This window comes from Danio rerio, chromosome 20, assembly GCF_049306965.1.
Source record: "Danio rerio strain Tuebingen ecotype United States chromosome 20, GRCz12tu, whole genome shotgun sequence".
Lineage (NCBI taxonomy): Eukaryota > Metazoa > Chordata > Actinopteri > Cypriniformes > Danionidae > Danio > Danio rerio.
Window position 1 is genome coordinate 16,196,724 of NC_133195.1, and position 14,191 is coordinate 16,210,914.

At 36.4% G+C, this 14,191-nt stretch overlaps 1 protein-coding gene across 1 annotated transcript; it reads left to right on the top strand.

Moving 5' to 3' along the window:
- Nucleotides 1–109: 109 nt before the first annotated feature.
- itpa (inosine triphosphatase (nucleoside triphosphate pyrophosphatase)) lies at nucleotides 110–8,406 on the top strand. The gene is given in 8 exon segments (NM_001099986.2): nucleotides 110–224; nucleotides 2,962–3,019; nucleotides 3,111–3,175; nucleotides 3,255–3,328; nucleotides 4,367–4,398; nucleotides 4,620–4,732; nucleotides 6,020–6,096; nucleotides 8,144–8,406. Coding segments are annotated over 8 exon segments (612 nt in total). The 5' UTR covers nucleotides 110–161; the 3' UTR covers nucleotides 8,274–8,406.
- Nucleotides 8,407–14,191: the final 5,785 nt, after the last annotated feature.

Consider the following 14,191-nt stretch of genomic DNA (forward strand, 5'->3'; position numbering starts at 1 on the left):
GCGATTGGTCGGTGTGGGAGATGGGCCCGTCTACAGTGCGGCGTAGAGGTTTGATTGGTGAGCGTTTTAGCTAGACGAATACGATTGGTTTGTGGCATGACCAGGGCATGACCATGACAGAGCTTGTGTGTTGATTTTACAGTTCCGACAGAGACTGAAGCATGGCAGTACCGACCGGTAGAGCGTTGGTTTTCGTTACCGGGAACGCGAAAAAGTTGGAAGAGGTGAGACTGTGGAGTGTGTTTAAAATAATGATTTACCCACAAAGCATACAATCTAAATACAGTTTAGAAGAGAATACAAGTGACTCGCAGTGAAGGAGTAGTCTCTCCTCTTGTTATTATGGGAGTCTTTATAAATACAATGAACTGTCAAGTACAGTCATTGCTGCTAAATAACACTTATTTAGTTGGTTGACCTTTGCAGTGTTTGAAACAGTTAATTTCAAGAATAAAATGCACACCACGCACAAAAAAAATAGGTTTTGCATTGGCTAGTGTAGGTACTTAATGTGTCTGTACTAAATCAACTGCAAAATGTCTAAAATGCTGGTTCATCTGTTGTTTTATTTTAAATGTTTTAGGTTTTGCAAATGTATGAATTACCTTTTTGTTAGTATATCAAAGTGCAGACTGAAAGCTTTATCGTGTAATTTTATAATAACGAAACAAGTTAACAAGCTGAATCCATAAATAAAGTACACATTTGATATTTAAAGAGTTGACATTTTCCAGTTTGTGCTTCAGGCCTAGGAGTCAAAAGTTTTCTATTGGTGCTTTACAGATTTTCCAGCATTTTTATAACCAGTCCAACAGAGTTTATATAAATGTACAGTATATAGTGATTGGGGAAGAGGGGCGGGGCTGACGTTGGATGGCGGGGATGGCGTTGGATGGCGGGGGACTGTCACGGACGGAGGACGAAAGTGAAGGGCAGGGGGTTGGGGAGTCTGGAGTTCCAGATCTGGTGTGTTCCGGCACAAATAAGCCCTGTGTAATATTCATTCATTTTCTTTTCGGTTTAGTCCTTTTATTAATCTGGGGTTGCCAAAGCGGAATGAACCACCAACGTATCCAGCATATGTTTTTAAGCAGCGGATGCCCTTCCAGCTGCAACCCATCTATGGGAAGCATCCATACACACTCATTCATACTCACACACTACGAACAATTCAGCTTACACAATTCACCTGTAACACATGTCTTTGCCACATGAACATAAATTCACATAAAAAGCATATATCTTAACCTTAGATCGAAACAACTGTTTGTATTTTCCAGAATAACTAACCACAAAGTTATGGGATCAAAAAAAATCAATCTGTAAACATTTACATAAACTGTTTTATACTTCAAATGAGGAAAATAAACGCATTATGGATTTGACAAAAAAAGTCTGTGAGTTTATAGTCTACAACATATTTTGTAGAAATTCTGTGAATTAAAATGCACAACACAAAATAAATAATGATAATCAAAAGGAGAAGAGTATTATAGAACAAACAGGATTGATTTTGTTTTATTTTATATTTTTGCATTTATAAGGAAAAAGTGTCTTACGGATGTGACATCTCTCCGTTATTGATGTGACCGATCTGAAATTGCCACTTGTGTGACTTTGGTAAATTAAATATAATAGTTTGAAAACATTAACAGAGACATTTTGAGTATTTCTTAAGTACTGTAAAATACTTGCTTACAAAAAAAATAGAAAATGATTCCCATATTTTGGTAAAAACTTATTTTTTTCATGGCATGGTTGACACTTGCATAGAATTGCTCATCTGTTTCTTTCAAATGGTTATTTAATTTAGCAGAGTAAAGACACAGAAATATGAAATTTAGACTTAATTATTTTGTGGCAATTGAAGCTGAATGTAAGATTCAGAAAGCAGAGACAGTCAAATATTTGTTATCGTGGGAGCCTTAAAGATAATATTTTCAGGTCAAAATGTCATATATAAAGCTCTATTTAAAAACAACATCCTATTAAAATAAACAGTTAATAAGGGACCATAATACATTTTATTGCATTTTAAAAGATTAAAAATCTACTCACAAGTGGATTAAACTGCGGTTTGAAGAACAGTGGCAAATTATGAAGATTTAAAATTTACAATTAGTATTTTGAACTAAGTCCAGTCATTGCTTCCAAATAAACAAATAGTTGGTTAGTGACCATTAAAACATGGTTTTTAATTCAAGAGTAAATGCCCATAAACATGCTAAAAACGTAGACTAAAATTATTAAATATACCTGAAAAACATATTTTCATCTTTGCCTTTATGCGAAAAAAAATTAAGATAAAAAAGAAACCTGTAAAATATTACTTAAAAACAATTACTAATTCATCAAAATGAAACTAACTGAGAGGCGACACGAAGGCTCAGTGGTTAGCACTGTCACCTCTCAGCAAGAAGGACTGGTTCGAGTCTCTGCTGGGTTAGTTGGCCTTTCTGTGTGGAGTTTGCATGTTCTCTCCGTGTTGGTGTGGGTTTCTCTGGGTGCTCTGGTTCCCAGCCATTAGCCATAGTGTACAGCAGTGGTCACCAAACTTGTTCCTGGAGGGCCGGTGTCCTGCAGATTTTAGCTCCAACCCTAATCAAACACACTTGAACAAGCTAATCAAGGTCTTACTAAGTATACTTGAAACATCCAGGCAGGTGTGTTGAGGCAAGTTGGAGATAAACCCTGCAGGGACACCAGCCCTTCAGGACCGAGATTGGTGACCCCTGGTGTACAGTATGAGTGTGAATATGAGAGCGTATGGATATTGTCCAGTTGTGGGTTGCAGCTGGAAGGGCATCCGCTCTGTAAAATAAATGCTAAATAAAGGCCCCTGACGAATAAAGGTACTCGGCCGAAGGAAAATGAATGAATGAATGAATGAATGAATGAATGAATGAATGAATGAATGAAACTAACTAAATGAGTCAAATCTAAAATTCTCTGTTCAAACAGGTAGTTCAAATCCTTGGTGACAAATTTCCCTACAAACTGATTTCTAAAAAGATTGACTGTAAGTATTGAGCTGTTGTTTTTATGCCTTTATGGCATTTTTATGACTAAAACATGCTGTTGATGTATTTGCAACGCAACTTCTCTTCCAGTGCCTGAATATCAAGGTGAACCAGATGACATTTCCATACAGAAGTGTAAAGAAGCAGCAAGGCAGGTTTGTGAATTTAACACTTTTCCGCCTTAGTTTCCCCTCAGTTGAGGCGTCATACTAATGCTGTGTGTTTTGTGTAAAGGTTGATGGGCCAGTGCTGGTAGAGGACACCTGTCTGTGCTTCAGAGCTTTAGAAGGACTGCCAGGACCTTACATGTGAGCCATTTGCAAGTAAATTTGCTAATGTAACCCATAATTAAGTCCTTCACTACAAAAAATGCTTTTCTTATTTGGATTTTTTTTGTGTACTGTGTACTGTCAAATTTTTCACTTTTATTGTCACATCATCAGCAGCATGTGTACTATGATGAGTGAAAAGCTTGCTGGCTTCAGACAGTGCAAAATTCACAGTGTAATTTTTTTTTCTAATCTGAATATCTACAAATTTTTAAATAAACAAGAAACAAGAAAAATAATCTGCCAATGGGATAAGAAAAATAATCTTAGAAAAAACAAAATTCTTATTTGAAATATTTTGCTTATTTTATGTCTATATGTGTCTAGAAAATGCTTAAAAAGTTGTTTTAAAAATATATATAATCAAAAATAAAATGCATCCCCAAAATCAAAAAGGACATGGTTGCGATTTTAGCAGAAATTCAATATAAAAATACAAGCATATTCTTTTACAATCTAATTTTTGAGGCTCTGGCAGGTATTTCCGCGTAGAGATTAGCCTTTTTGTTGTCTCTGAAAATCATTTTACAGTATTCAAATGGGTGCATTAACACATTGTTTTTAAACTAGCTGTCATTTTTACCCATATCACCCAATAATTTATCAGTATGATAAATATGCACTCCTAATTTATAATAAATATTGTGTTCATATTAATATAAAGAAATAACCAAATACTAAGTTTACTACAGCCAAAGAGTATTTGTATTTTACTACAACACACCACAGTTTACTGTAGTAGAAACTAAAGTATGCTTCAGTATTTATTATAGTTTATCAATTCACGATTGTTAATAATAAAACATGCTGTAGCATTTATTAACAATATGTTGTTGATTCTTAAATATATACAGTATAATATACTTTACTAATATTATTAATATACAGATATACAAAAACACTATATTTATTATAAATTACTTATTTTTTTCATGCAAATTCCTTTTTATGCTGTAAATATAAAAATGTACACATTTAGTTTTTACCCAGTGCACTAAATATTTGTTCTCGTGACAGAAAATGGTTCTTGGATAAACTGAAGCCTGAAGGTAAGACGCATTTTACATGGAACAATTATAAACAATAAATAATTGTATAATAATATACAAAAAATAGAACTGTTATACAAATATGGTCTCAAACAAAGCAAGTGTGACTCATAACTTTCTCATAAGTGTGAATTCATAACTTTAATAAACATTAAAGCTACATCAGCATCATTTGTGCTAATGCATTCTGTCAGACTTAGTCATCTTTAACATTATTGCAGGATTGTACAAAATGCTGGCGGGTTTTGAAGATAAATCAGCCTGGGCTCTGTGTACGTTTGCTTTCTGTGCTGGAAAAGAGGAGCCAGTTCAGCTGTTCAGAGGAATAACTGAGGTGAGATTTTTTTTGTATGTGTTGAATTTTAGTGTTCATATAGACTATGCAAGTTTATTAAAAGCTGAAACAAGTAGAGCTGGGCAATATATAACAGGGAAAATAAGTATTGAACACGTCACCGTTTTTCTCAGAAAACATATTTCTTAAGGTGCTGCTGACTTGAAATGATTTCCCTGGATGTTGGTAACAACCATAGAAATCCAAATATGAAAAGAAAAAGTATCTAATTAGTTTACAAATTAAGTTAAGCATAATAAAATGAAATGATGCAGGGAAAAAGCATTGAACACATGAAGAAAGGGAAGAGTAGAAAGGCAGTGAAAGCCCAGACAATGCAGCTGAAATCTCTTTCAACCCTCTGCCCTTCATCATTGTAAATGAATATTCGTTGTTTCAGTCCAACATCTACATTATCAGGATGATAAAGATGAAACCGGGGTGGACATTTCAGCTAGACAATGATCCAAAACACAGCCAAGGAAACTCTCAAATGCTTTCAGAGAAAGTAAATCAAGATGTAGAATGGCCTATCCAATCCCTTGACTTGAACCCAATGGAAAATACAAAATAAAGCTCAGATTTGACAGAAGAGACTCACAGAACCATCAAGACGTTTACACTCTGTTGAAGTCTGTGAAGAAATCACAACTAAGCAATTTACTTGACTTCATTCTCCAAATAAGAGACTGCCATCACCAAAAACAGCCTTTTATATAAAGTATTTAATACATTTCACTAGTTCAGTACTTTCTCCTTCTGTCATTCCATTGTAATAACTATATCTATGCACATAACTTATTTTTCAAATTTCTTTTGTTTTATTTTTTTAATGTTTGTATTATTTCTGTTTTTACCAAAATCAGGTTCGGTTCCATCTCAACAGCTCCTTTAGAAATATTATTCCCAGGAAAAAAACATGACGTGTTCAATACTTATTTTCCCCGCTGTATCACAATATAGTACCCTTACTGTAAATACAATCAATTAATAGTTATATTGACCACATGGAAAAGACAATTTGTTTTTAAATGTTAAAATATATACTCAAAAATATACTAGTTCATATGGAATTATTTAGTTACACATTCTTGTGTAAATATTTATTTTGAGTAATTTAAATGCATTACACTTAATATATGATTAGGTTTAAGATGCAGATTGGGTTTAGTTACATGTAATTATGAGTAATTAATTGTAATTACTATAGTTAGCACTATACTATAGTCTTTAGTCCATGTTTTGATTCCGATTTCCAGCATTTCTAATAATAATAATTACTTCCAGGGTCATATTGTTGAGCCCAGGGGTCCAAGAGATTTTGGGTGGGACCCCTGTTTCCAGCCTGAGGGCTATGACAAAACGTGAGTATCATTTCTAAGTGTGCGTTTCCCATGTAGTATATCATGTTCACCAGCTGGTGGCAGCGTTTGCAAATTTAAAGCCATTAAAACAAATTTGGCTTTGATTTTAATATTTATAAATACACATTCAAGATTTTTCTTTATTAAGTAAGCAGAAATACAGAAACCTTAGTACTATATTATACCAGTCAATGTATTTAACGTTTTTCGTTATTAATTGATTCACAGTATTAAAGTAAGATTTGATTTTTTTTTTAATATTCACTAAGCCAGTGGCGGTTTCTAGTTTAAATGGCACCCTGGGCGAAACCACCCCAAACATCCCCCTAGAAATAAAGACACTATGTGGCTGACCTTTATATATATATATTTAAAATATTTAAATATATATTTTTAAATATACAGTTTAAGTCAGAATTATTAGCCTCCCTTTTATATCTACAGAACAAACCATCATTATACAAGAACTTGTCTAATTACCCTAACCTGCCTAGTTAACCTAGTTAAGCCTTTAAATGTCACTTTAAGCTGTATAGAAGTGTCTTGAAATATCTAGTAAAATATTATTTACTGTCATCATGGCAAAGATAAAATAAATCAGTTATTAGAAATGAGGTATTAAAACTATTATGTTTAGAAATGTGTTGTAAAAATCTTCTTTCTGTTAAACAAAATTGAGGAAAAAAATAAACGGGGCTAATAATTCTGAAGTCAACTGTATACGCTTAAAATAATTATAAATATATAAAAATATATTTATTTATTTTCAATAAATACAACAATTTGTTTATTATTATTATTGCTGTCAATTTTGTTGTAGCTGTAAACTATGTAATTACACAGCTGGAGTAATGTTCTAAGACTTTTGCATGGATAGTAATTATGACAACTCTATAGAATACAAACAATACAGGTTTTACAGAATTATCTGTTGTTTTACACCTGACTCACATCCGAGAATTAATGTTACGGAGTCTTAGTTACCTCCCTGACTCATTATTCCCCTTTCTGCTTCATAGCCATGCTTCGTCAATGTAACAATTTCATCATATTATATAGACTTTAATTTTGTCGACTTGTATGTCAACACATATTGGCATGCATGTAAACATCCAGGATCAGGAACAGCGAATGTGAGAAAAGTTTCCCTAACTAATATACTTAAATGTTTAGCTACCTAAAAAGTCTACTGAGTATCAGTGAGATTTTCCTAAACATGAATTTTGTTATAATAAAGTTTTGTTATAAAATAAGTTGTACCCTGCTGAAAAATCCATCTTAAACCAGCCTAAGCTGGTTGGCTGGTTTTAGCTGGTTAACCAGCCTGGTTTTAGAGGGGTTTTGGCCATTTCCAGGCTGGTTTCCAGCCATTTCCAGCCTGGTCTTAGCTGGTCAGGCTGGAAAATGACCAGCTAAAACCAACTAACACCAGCTTGACCAGCCTGGTTTAAGCTGGACACAGCTGGTTTTGGCTGGTCTCCCAGCCTGGTTAGGCTGGTCAACCTGGTTTTAGCTGGTCATCTCCCAGGAAATGGCCAAAACCCCTCTAAAACCAGGCTGGTCAACCAGCTACAACCAGTCTACCAGCCTATGCTGGTATAAGCTGTTTTTCAGCAGGGTACCCATTCAGAACAAACCATTGATGAGCAAACATAATTCTAATTAGCCTGATTAACTAGCTTTCTAAGCCTGAGTTAATATTTGGCAACAATAGCACAAACTGAATCTGTCTCAGAAAAAATTAGCCGTACTATTTGGTAACACTTTATTTTGATGGTCCATTTGAGTGTTAGTGGACTGTCTGCTTAATATCTGTAGATACTGCTCCTTCAACTGACATTTAACTGACTATAAGAAACTTTGCAAGTACATGTCAACTTACACTAACCTTAACCCCAACCCTAACAATCTACTTATAATCTAATGAAAAATGGTTGGCATGTAGATGCAATGTAACTTAAATTCAACAAACAGACCATCAAAATAAAGTGTGACCCACTATTTAAAGCCCTCCTCATTTTGTCCTACTTTGTGTTTTTGCGGGCAGTTATGCTGAGCTTCCTAAAGAAGTGAAGAACAGTATTTCTCATCGGTACCTCGCACTGGCAGCTCTGTCTGAACACTTCTGTCAGGAAAACGGCGCACCAGAGACCAAGCGCTCAAAACACCAGGACTAAGGACGCATCTATCTGTTTCCAAACCGAATCAGCCTATCAGAGTGCAGTTTGCCTCATCAGTCCAGTGATTGCATGGATGTGCTGTTCAGAAGCGGTTAAAGTAACTTTTAAATAAATGTTTTGTTTATAAAATGTAGATATAGTGCCTTCATTAATGTTCAATATTACATTAGTATTGAGTCAAAGTTAGCATCAGTTATAATAGTTAGTATTACATAAAAGTTGTTTATGGTTTGTGTATGTGTGCGTGACAGTGTGTGTGCATGTGTATGCCTTTGTGTGAATGTGCATGCTTAAGTGTCTGAGTGCGACATTGTGTATGCATGTGTGTGTGCGCGCGTGAATGTGTGCATGTGCTGAATGTGTGTGGGTTTTTTTTTGTGTGCGCCTTGTTAGTGTGTGCGCGCAAATGTGCATGTTTGCATGTGTCTGCAGACTCTGCACATGTGTGTGCATGTGCACTTGTGTGTGTGTGTGTGCGCGCGCATTTGTGTATATGTCAGTATGACTGTGTGTGTGTGTGCGTGCATGTGTGTATGTGCACGTTTTTGTGCTTGCATGCATAGTAGTGTGCGTTTTTACGTGTGTGTGTGTGTGTGTGTGTGTGTGTGTGTGTGTGTGTGTGTGTGTGTGTGTGCACGTGTGTGTGTGTGTGCGTGTGTGTGTGCATGTGCACTTTTCTGTGCATTTGTGTATGTGTGAGTGTGACATTGTGTGTTTTTTTTGTGCATGCTTTGTTTGTGTGTGTGCGCAAATGTGCATGTTTGCATGTGTCTGCAGACTTGTGTGTGCATGTGCACTTGTGTGTGTGTGTGTGTGTGTGTGTGTGTGTGTGTGTGCGCATTTGTGTATATGTGAGTATGACTGTGTATGTGTGTGTGTGTGTGTGTATGTGTATGCGTACCTGTGCTCATGTGTGTGTGTGTGTGTGTGTGTGTGTGTGTGTGTGTGTGTGTGTGTGTGTGTGTGTGTGTGTGTGTGTGTGTGTGTGCGAGAGAGAGAGAGGACAGAGTTTGAGGATTGAGGCATGGGGAATTGAGAGTCATAAATCTTCGGGATGTTCCTGTGACGCCTCCTGTTTGTTCATCTGCCCTGTGCACAGGGGGAGGAAGCTCAGTATTACAGTTATATCATCTACTGTTTGTGTTTCTCATTATTAATGGCACAGTGTTTTCACTGCTGTTACTTGCATTCTCTCTCTCTCTCTCGTTTATTGATCCACTCGTCGCTCACTTTCTCTTCCTGTCCTCCTTCCCCTTGCAACAAAGAAGCCTTTATTACTAACATATGAATGTTTGATTTAAAGATTAGATTTGCCTCTTGCTTTTCTGAAGAAAAAAAGGTAAAAGCAGCTGTTTTATTATGTAAGTAAACTCGTGTTGTTCAAAATAGTTAATTACATGTTTATGTTGTATTCAAATTACAATCAGAAAGTACTTAATTTTACATAAAACCTATGGTTTTCTATTACTTATTGAATTAATTTTAATTAATTCTGTCGAAGAGAATTTTAACAGTGTTAATCCAAATGCAGATTTAGGGTTTTTAAATTGTAAAACTTTAATATCATGCATGTCGTTAGCATAAATTTGCTCTATGAAAATGGCTCCCCAGAGATGGGTTGCAGCTGGAAGGGCATCCGCTGCTTAAAACGTGCTGAATATGTTGGCTGTTCATTCCGCTGTGGCCGAAAAGAAAATGAATGAATGAATACAAAAATAACCATAGAAGCTGGCATGTCATAAAACTCAAACTTTGAATGCCATAAATATAGTGAATTTAGACTGTCAATTTCCCACAAGATAAATAATTATTTAAATAATTTTGATGAATTACTTAATTATATCAAATGTTCATGAAGAGATGAACATTGTCCGCAACAATACTCAGGTAGGCTGTGGTGTTGACACGATTCTTAATTGGTACTAATAGGCCCAAAGTGTGCCAAGAAAATATCCTCCACATTATCACACCACCACTAACAGCCTGAACCGTTGATAAAAAGGATGGATCCATGCTTTCAGGTCGTTGACGCCAAATTCTGACGCTACCATCTGAATGTCGAGGCAGAAATCGAGACTCACCAGACAACGTTTTTCCAATCTTCTATTATTCAATTTTGGTTAGCCTGTGTGAATTGTAGCCTCAGTTTCCTGATTTCAGCTAACATTAGTGGCAACCAGTGGGGTCTTCTGCTGCTGTAGCCCATCTACCTCAAGGTTGGACAAGTTGTGCATTCAGAGATGCTCTTCTCCAGAGCTCGGTTGTAACGATTGGTTATTTGAGTTACTGTTGTCTTTCTATCAGCTAAAACCAGTCTGACCATTCTCCTCTGGCATCAACAAGGCATTTGCGCCCACAGAACTGCCGCTCACTGGGTATTTATTTGTTTTCAGACCATTCTCTGTAAACCCTAGAAATGGTAGTGCGTGAAAATCCAAGTAGATTAGCAGTTTCTGAAATACTCAGAAAGTCCAGTCCATCTTGCACCAACAACCATGCTACGCTCAAAGTCAGTTTAATCCCCTTTCTTCCCCATTCTGATGCTCTGTTTGATCTGCAGCAGATCATTTGACCATGTCTACATCCCCAAATGCATTGCGTTACTGCCATGTGATTGGCGGATTAGAAATTTGTGTTAACAAGCAGTTGGACATGGAGCATGGTGTACCTAATAAAGTGGCCGGTAAGTATATTAAGAGAGAGAGAGAGAGACCGAAGACTAATGTAGTGATTCCGAAAATTTACATTTTATAATCTACATGTATTTAACAGAAAAATAGTTTCAATTGTAAAAGATTAAAAATTTTCCCTCTAAATATTTCACAATTAGTATGTGTGTGTGTGTGTGTTAATATTTGCATGCGTCATATGCTCTTTACTGTCAACCATAACTCCTCATCGATATGCAAGCAATAAAACAATTTTAGTCTGCGTGACCTCTGAAAGACTCCCAGCAGTTCCAAGACTGTGACTCTGAACCAAAAGGTCCATTCAGCTTTCTGATGGTCAAATGTTAAATTCATCAGAACCTGAAATATAGTCACTAGCCTTATAACGTTTATAGGGCTATAAAACTAAAATTTAAAGGTAATATCCTGGATCATAATTATATGTCTGCCAGTCTCAAATTCTAAACCTGAAAAACATGCATTTTGCTTATTCAAAGCCCCCTTTTCAATGGATTTGCTTGTTATGAGCATTGTGGAGGGCATGTCTGAATTCCTCGCGGTTGCACGGGATGGTTGGGATGCAAACAACTGAAATGGAGCCATGAGTCAAATGGCAAAGGAAAATATCTCTGGTATCCAGGAACCTGTGCAAACTGTCTCTGTCCTAACCACATCAAAAACACATGCCGCGTCCCTGTCCCAACTCCTACTGGGCTTACTGGAGTTTGCCCATAAAGATCAAGGAGTGGCATCCATTGAAAACAAAGCACGACAGGCGAGAAGCAGACACCTTGATGACCCTCAATTAAACACAACAACATTCCCCAGCTCTTAATCGTCTGGAAATACCTTTGTCTGATGTGTTTTCGCATTCACACCGTATAAACATGTTGTCGGATGCCTGCTGAGTGGAGAAAACAAGCGTTTAAGGTGAAGAAACATCCTGTAGACATTAATAATTGTCAGCCAACTGCGTAACGCTGTCTGCTCATCATAGTGTAATTTTTTCAAACGCCATGTACTACCATGTACAACTACTAAAAGTTATGTCATGTGGTGTTTTTCAGTATGCTAGTAAGAGTGTTTTATAGGATTGCCAAGGCACTCCAGTAAAATCATTTATTTCTTATAAAACACAATGATTGCAGAACAAAAAATACATTTTTTAAATGTTGCTGCAGGTAAATTTGGGTATCATTATAAAGATTTTCAATCAGGTTTAGTTCAGGACTCAGGGTTGCCAATTCATTGTTACTGCACAAAAATATGGGTATCATTCTAGAGACTTTTAATCAGGGTTAGGTCAGGATTTTGGGTTGCCATTTCTTTATTTCAGTGTTTTATCAAGGAACTGCTTGATCCATTATTCTGTGTGAGGCTGGAATGCAGCTCTAGTCTCTTACAGTGCATAGTCTCTCACAGACCTTCATTCTAGAGATTTTCAATCAGGTTTAGATCAGGACTCCTGGGTTGCCATTTCATTATTTCAGAGCTTTAATCTTCCGTAGACTGCTTTACCTTTATCTTTGAGCAGCGCTCACTGTCCTGTCTTGCATGAGAAGTGTTGGCTGATTGAGAAATGAATGCAGAGAAGGAATTTCAGCTGGATAAGGTTTGGCAGATAAATAAGTGAATGACCAACAACTGGAGATTAATAACAATAAATGGGAGTATCTGAATGATTTGATAGGTGCTCTTTTTCAATTTTTTTATTAACATTTTTATTGTCTGCTTTTGAAAAAATGTAACTTATGAGATATGTTTGAAAAACTGACCTAACTCCAAAAATTCTGAATAGTGTACATATAAATTAAATGGCTCATTCAATCAAATACATTCATTTCAATTCATTTTCCTTCAGCTTAGTCCCTTTATTTATCAGGGGTCGCCACAGCGGATGCCTTTTTCAAGGTGCAACCCAGTACTGGGAAACACCCATACGCACTCATTCACACATATACACTTCGGCCACCATAGTTAACCCAATTCACCTTTAGCACATGACTTTGGACAGTGGGGAAACCAGAGCACCTGGAAGAAACCCACACTAACACGGGGAGAACCTGCAAACTTCACACAGAAAACTCCAGCATGCACTCGAACCAGCGATCTTTCTTGCTGTGGGACGACAGTGCTAACCACTGAGCCACCGTGTTGGCCCAATCAAATATACTAAGACTAAAGTCTCATATGGACCCACATATGAGAAAGTGATGGTGTGAATGAACAAGGCTGTAAACTTCACTCTTACACTGCAAGGTGTCCTATAAAGTGCAGGAAAGCAGTTTTAAAGGTCATTATCATGAGCGTTGAGCAGGAGGTGTCCACAAACAACTGTAGTTTGCTCCTCATCTTCAACATCACATTTTTGTGGTGTAGCGCCTCCTCTGAAATGATTGAACAAACAGTTCCTGTTTTGGGGAATACGTGTTTATTGCCTTGTTGACGTGACAACAGCAGGTAATCCTGTTTCAAGAAAATAAGTCAAGACGGTTAAAAAAATTATAATTGGGGGGATGCCAGAACAACTCTGACACAGCAAAGATTAAAAGGAAGGTTGTTTTTCATATTATTTTACCATATTGTAAACCACATTTAAAATCATAATAATTAAGTATTATTCAAATACATTTTAACTTACAGTAAATATAATTGTTACAGTATTTATTCATATGTATGCATTTTTGAACATTTATACATTGTTAATGTTATGTTAAATCAATAGATGCAACTTTCAATTATTCATTAATTTTCTTTTCGGCTTAGTCCCTTTAACCATCAGGGGTTGGCGGAATGAACCGCTAACTTATCCAGCATATGTTTTCCACAGCTATGCCCTTCCAGCTGCATTCCATAACTGGGAAACATCCATACACCCTAATTCACACATATTCATACTTACTTAGTTTACTCAATTCACCTATACTGCATGTCTTTGGACTGTGGGGAAAACCGGAGTACCCGGAGAGAACCCACACCAACACGGGGAGAACATGCAAACTCCACACAGAAACGCCAATTGACCCAGCCGGGACTGACCCAGATCAGCGACCTTTTTGCTGTGAGGTGACAGTGCTAACCACTATATCCCCATGTCACCCCAAGTTTGTATGAAAAACGTTTTGTATTAACTATTTATAACTATTTATTAGTAATAACCTTAGGTTTAAATGAGTAATAGTGAGTGGGATTTCATAATAAATTTTGTATTTATATTCAAGATAGCTAGTTATTGCTACTTGTCTC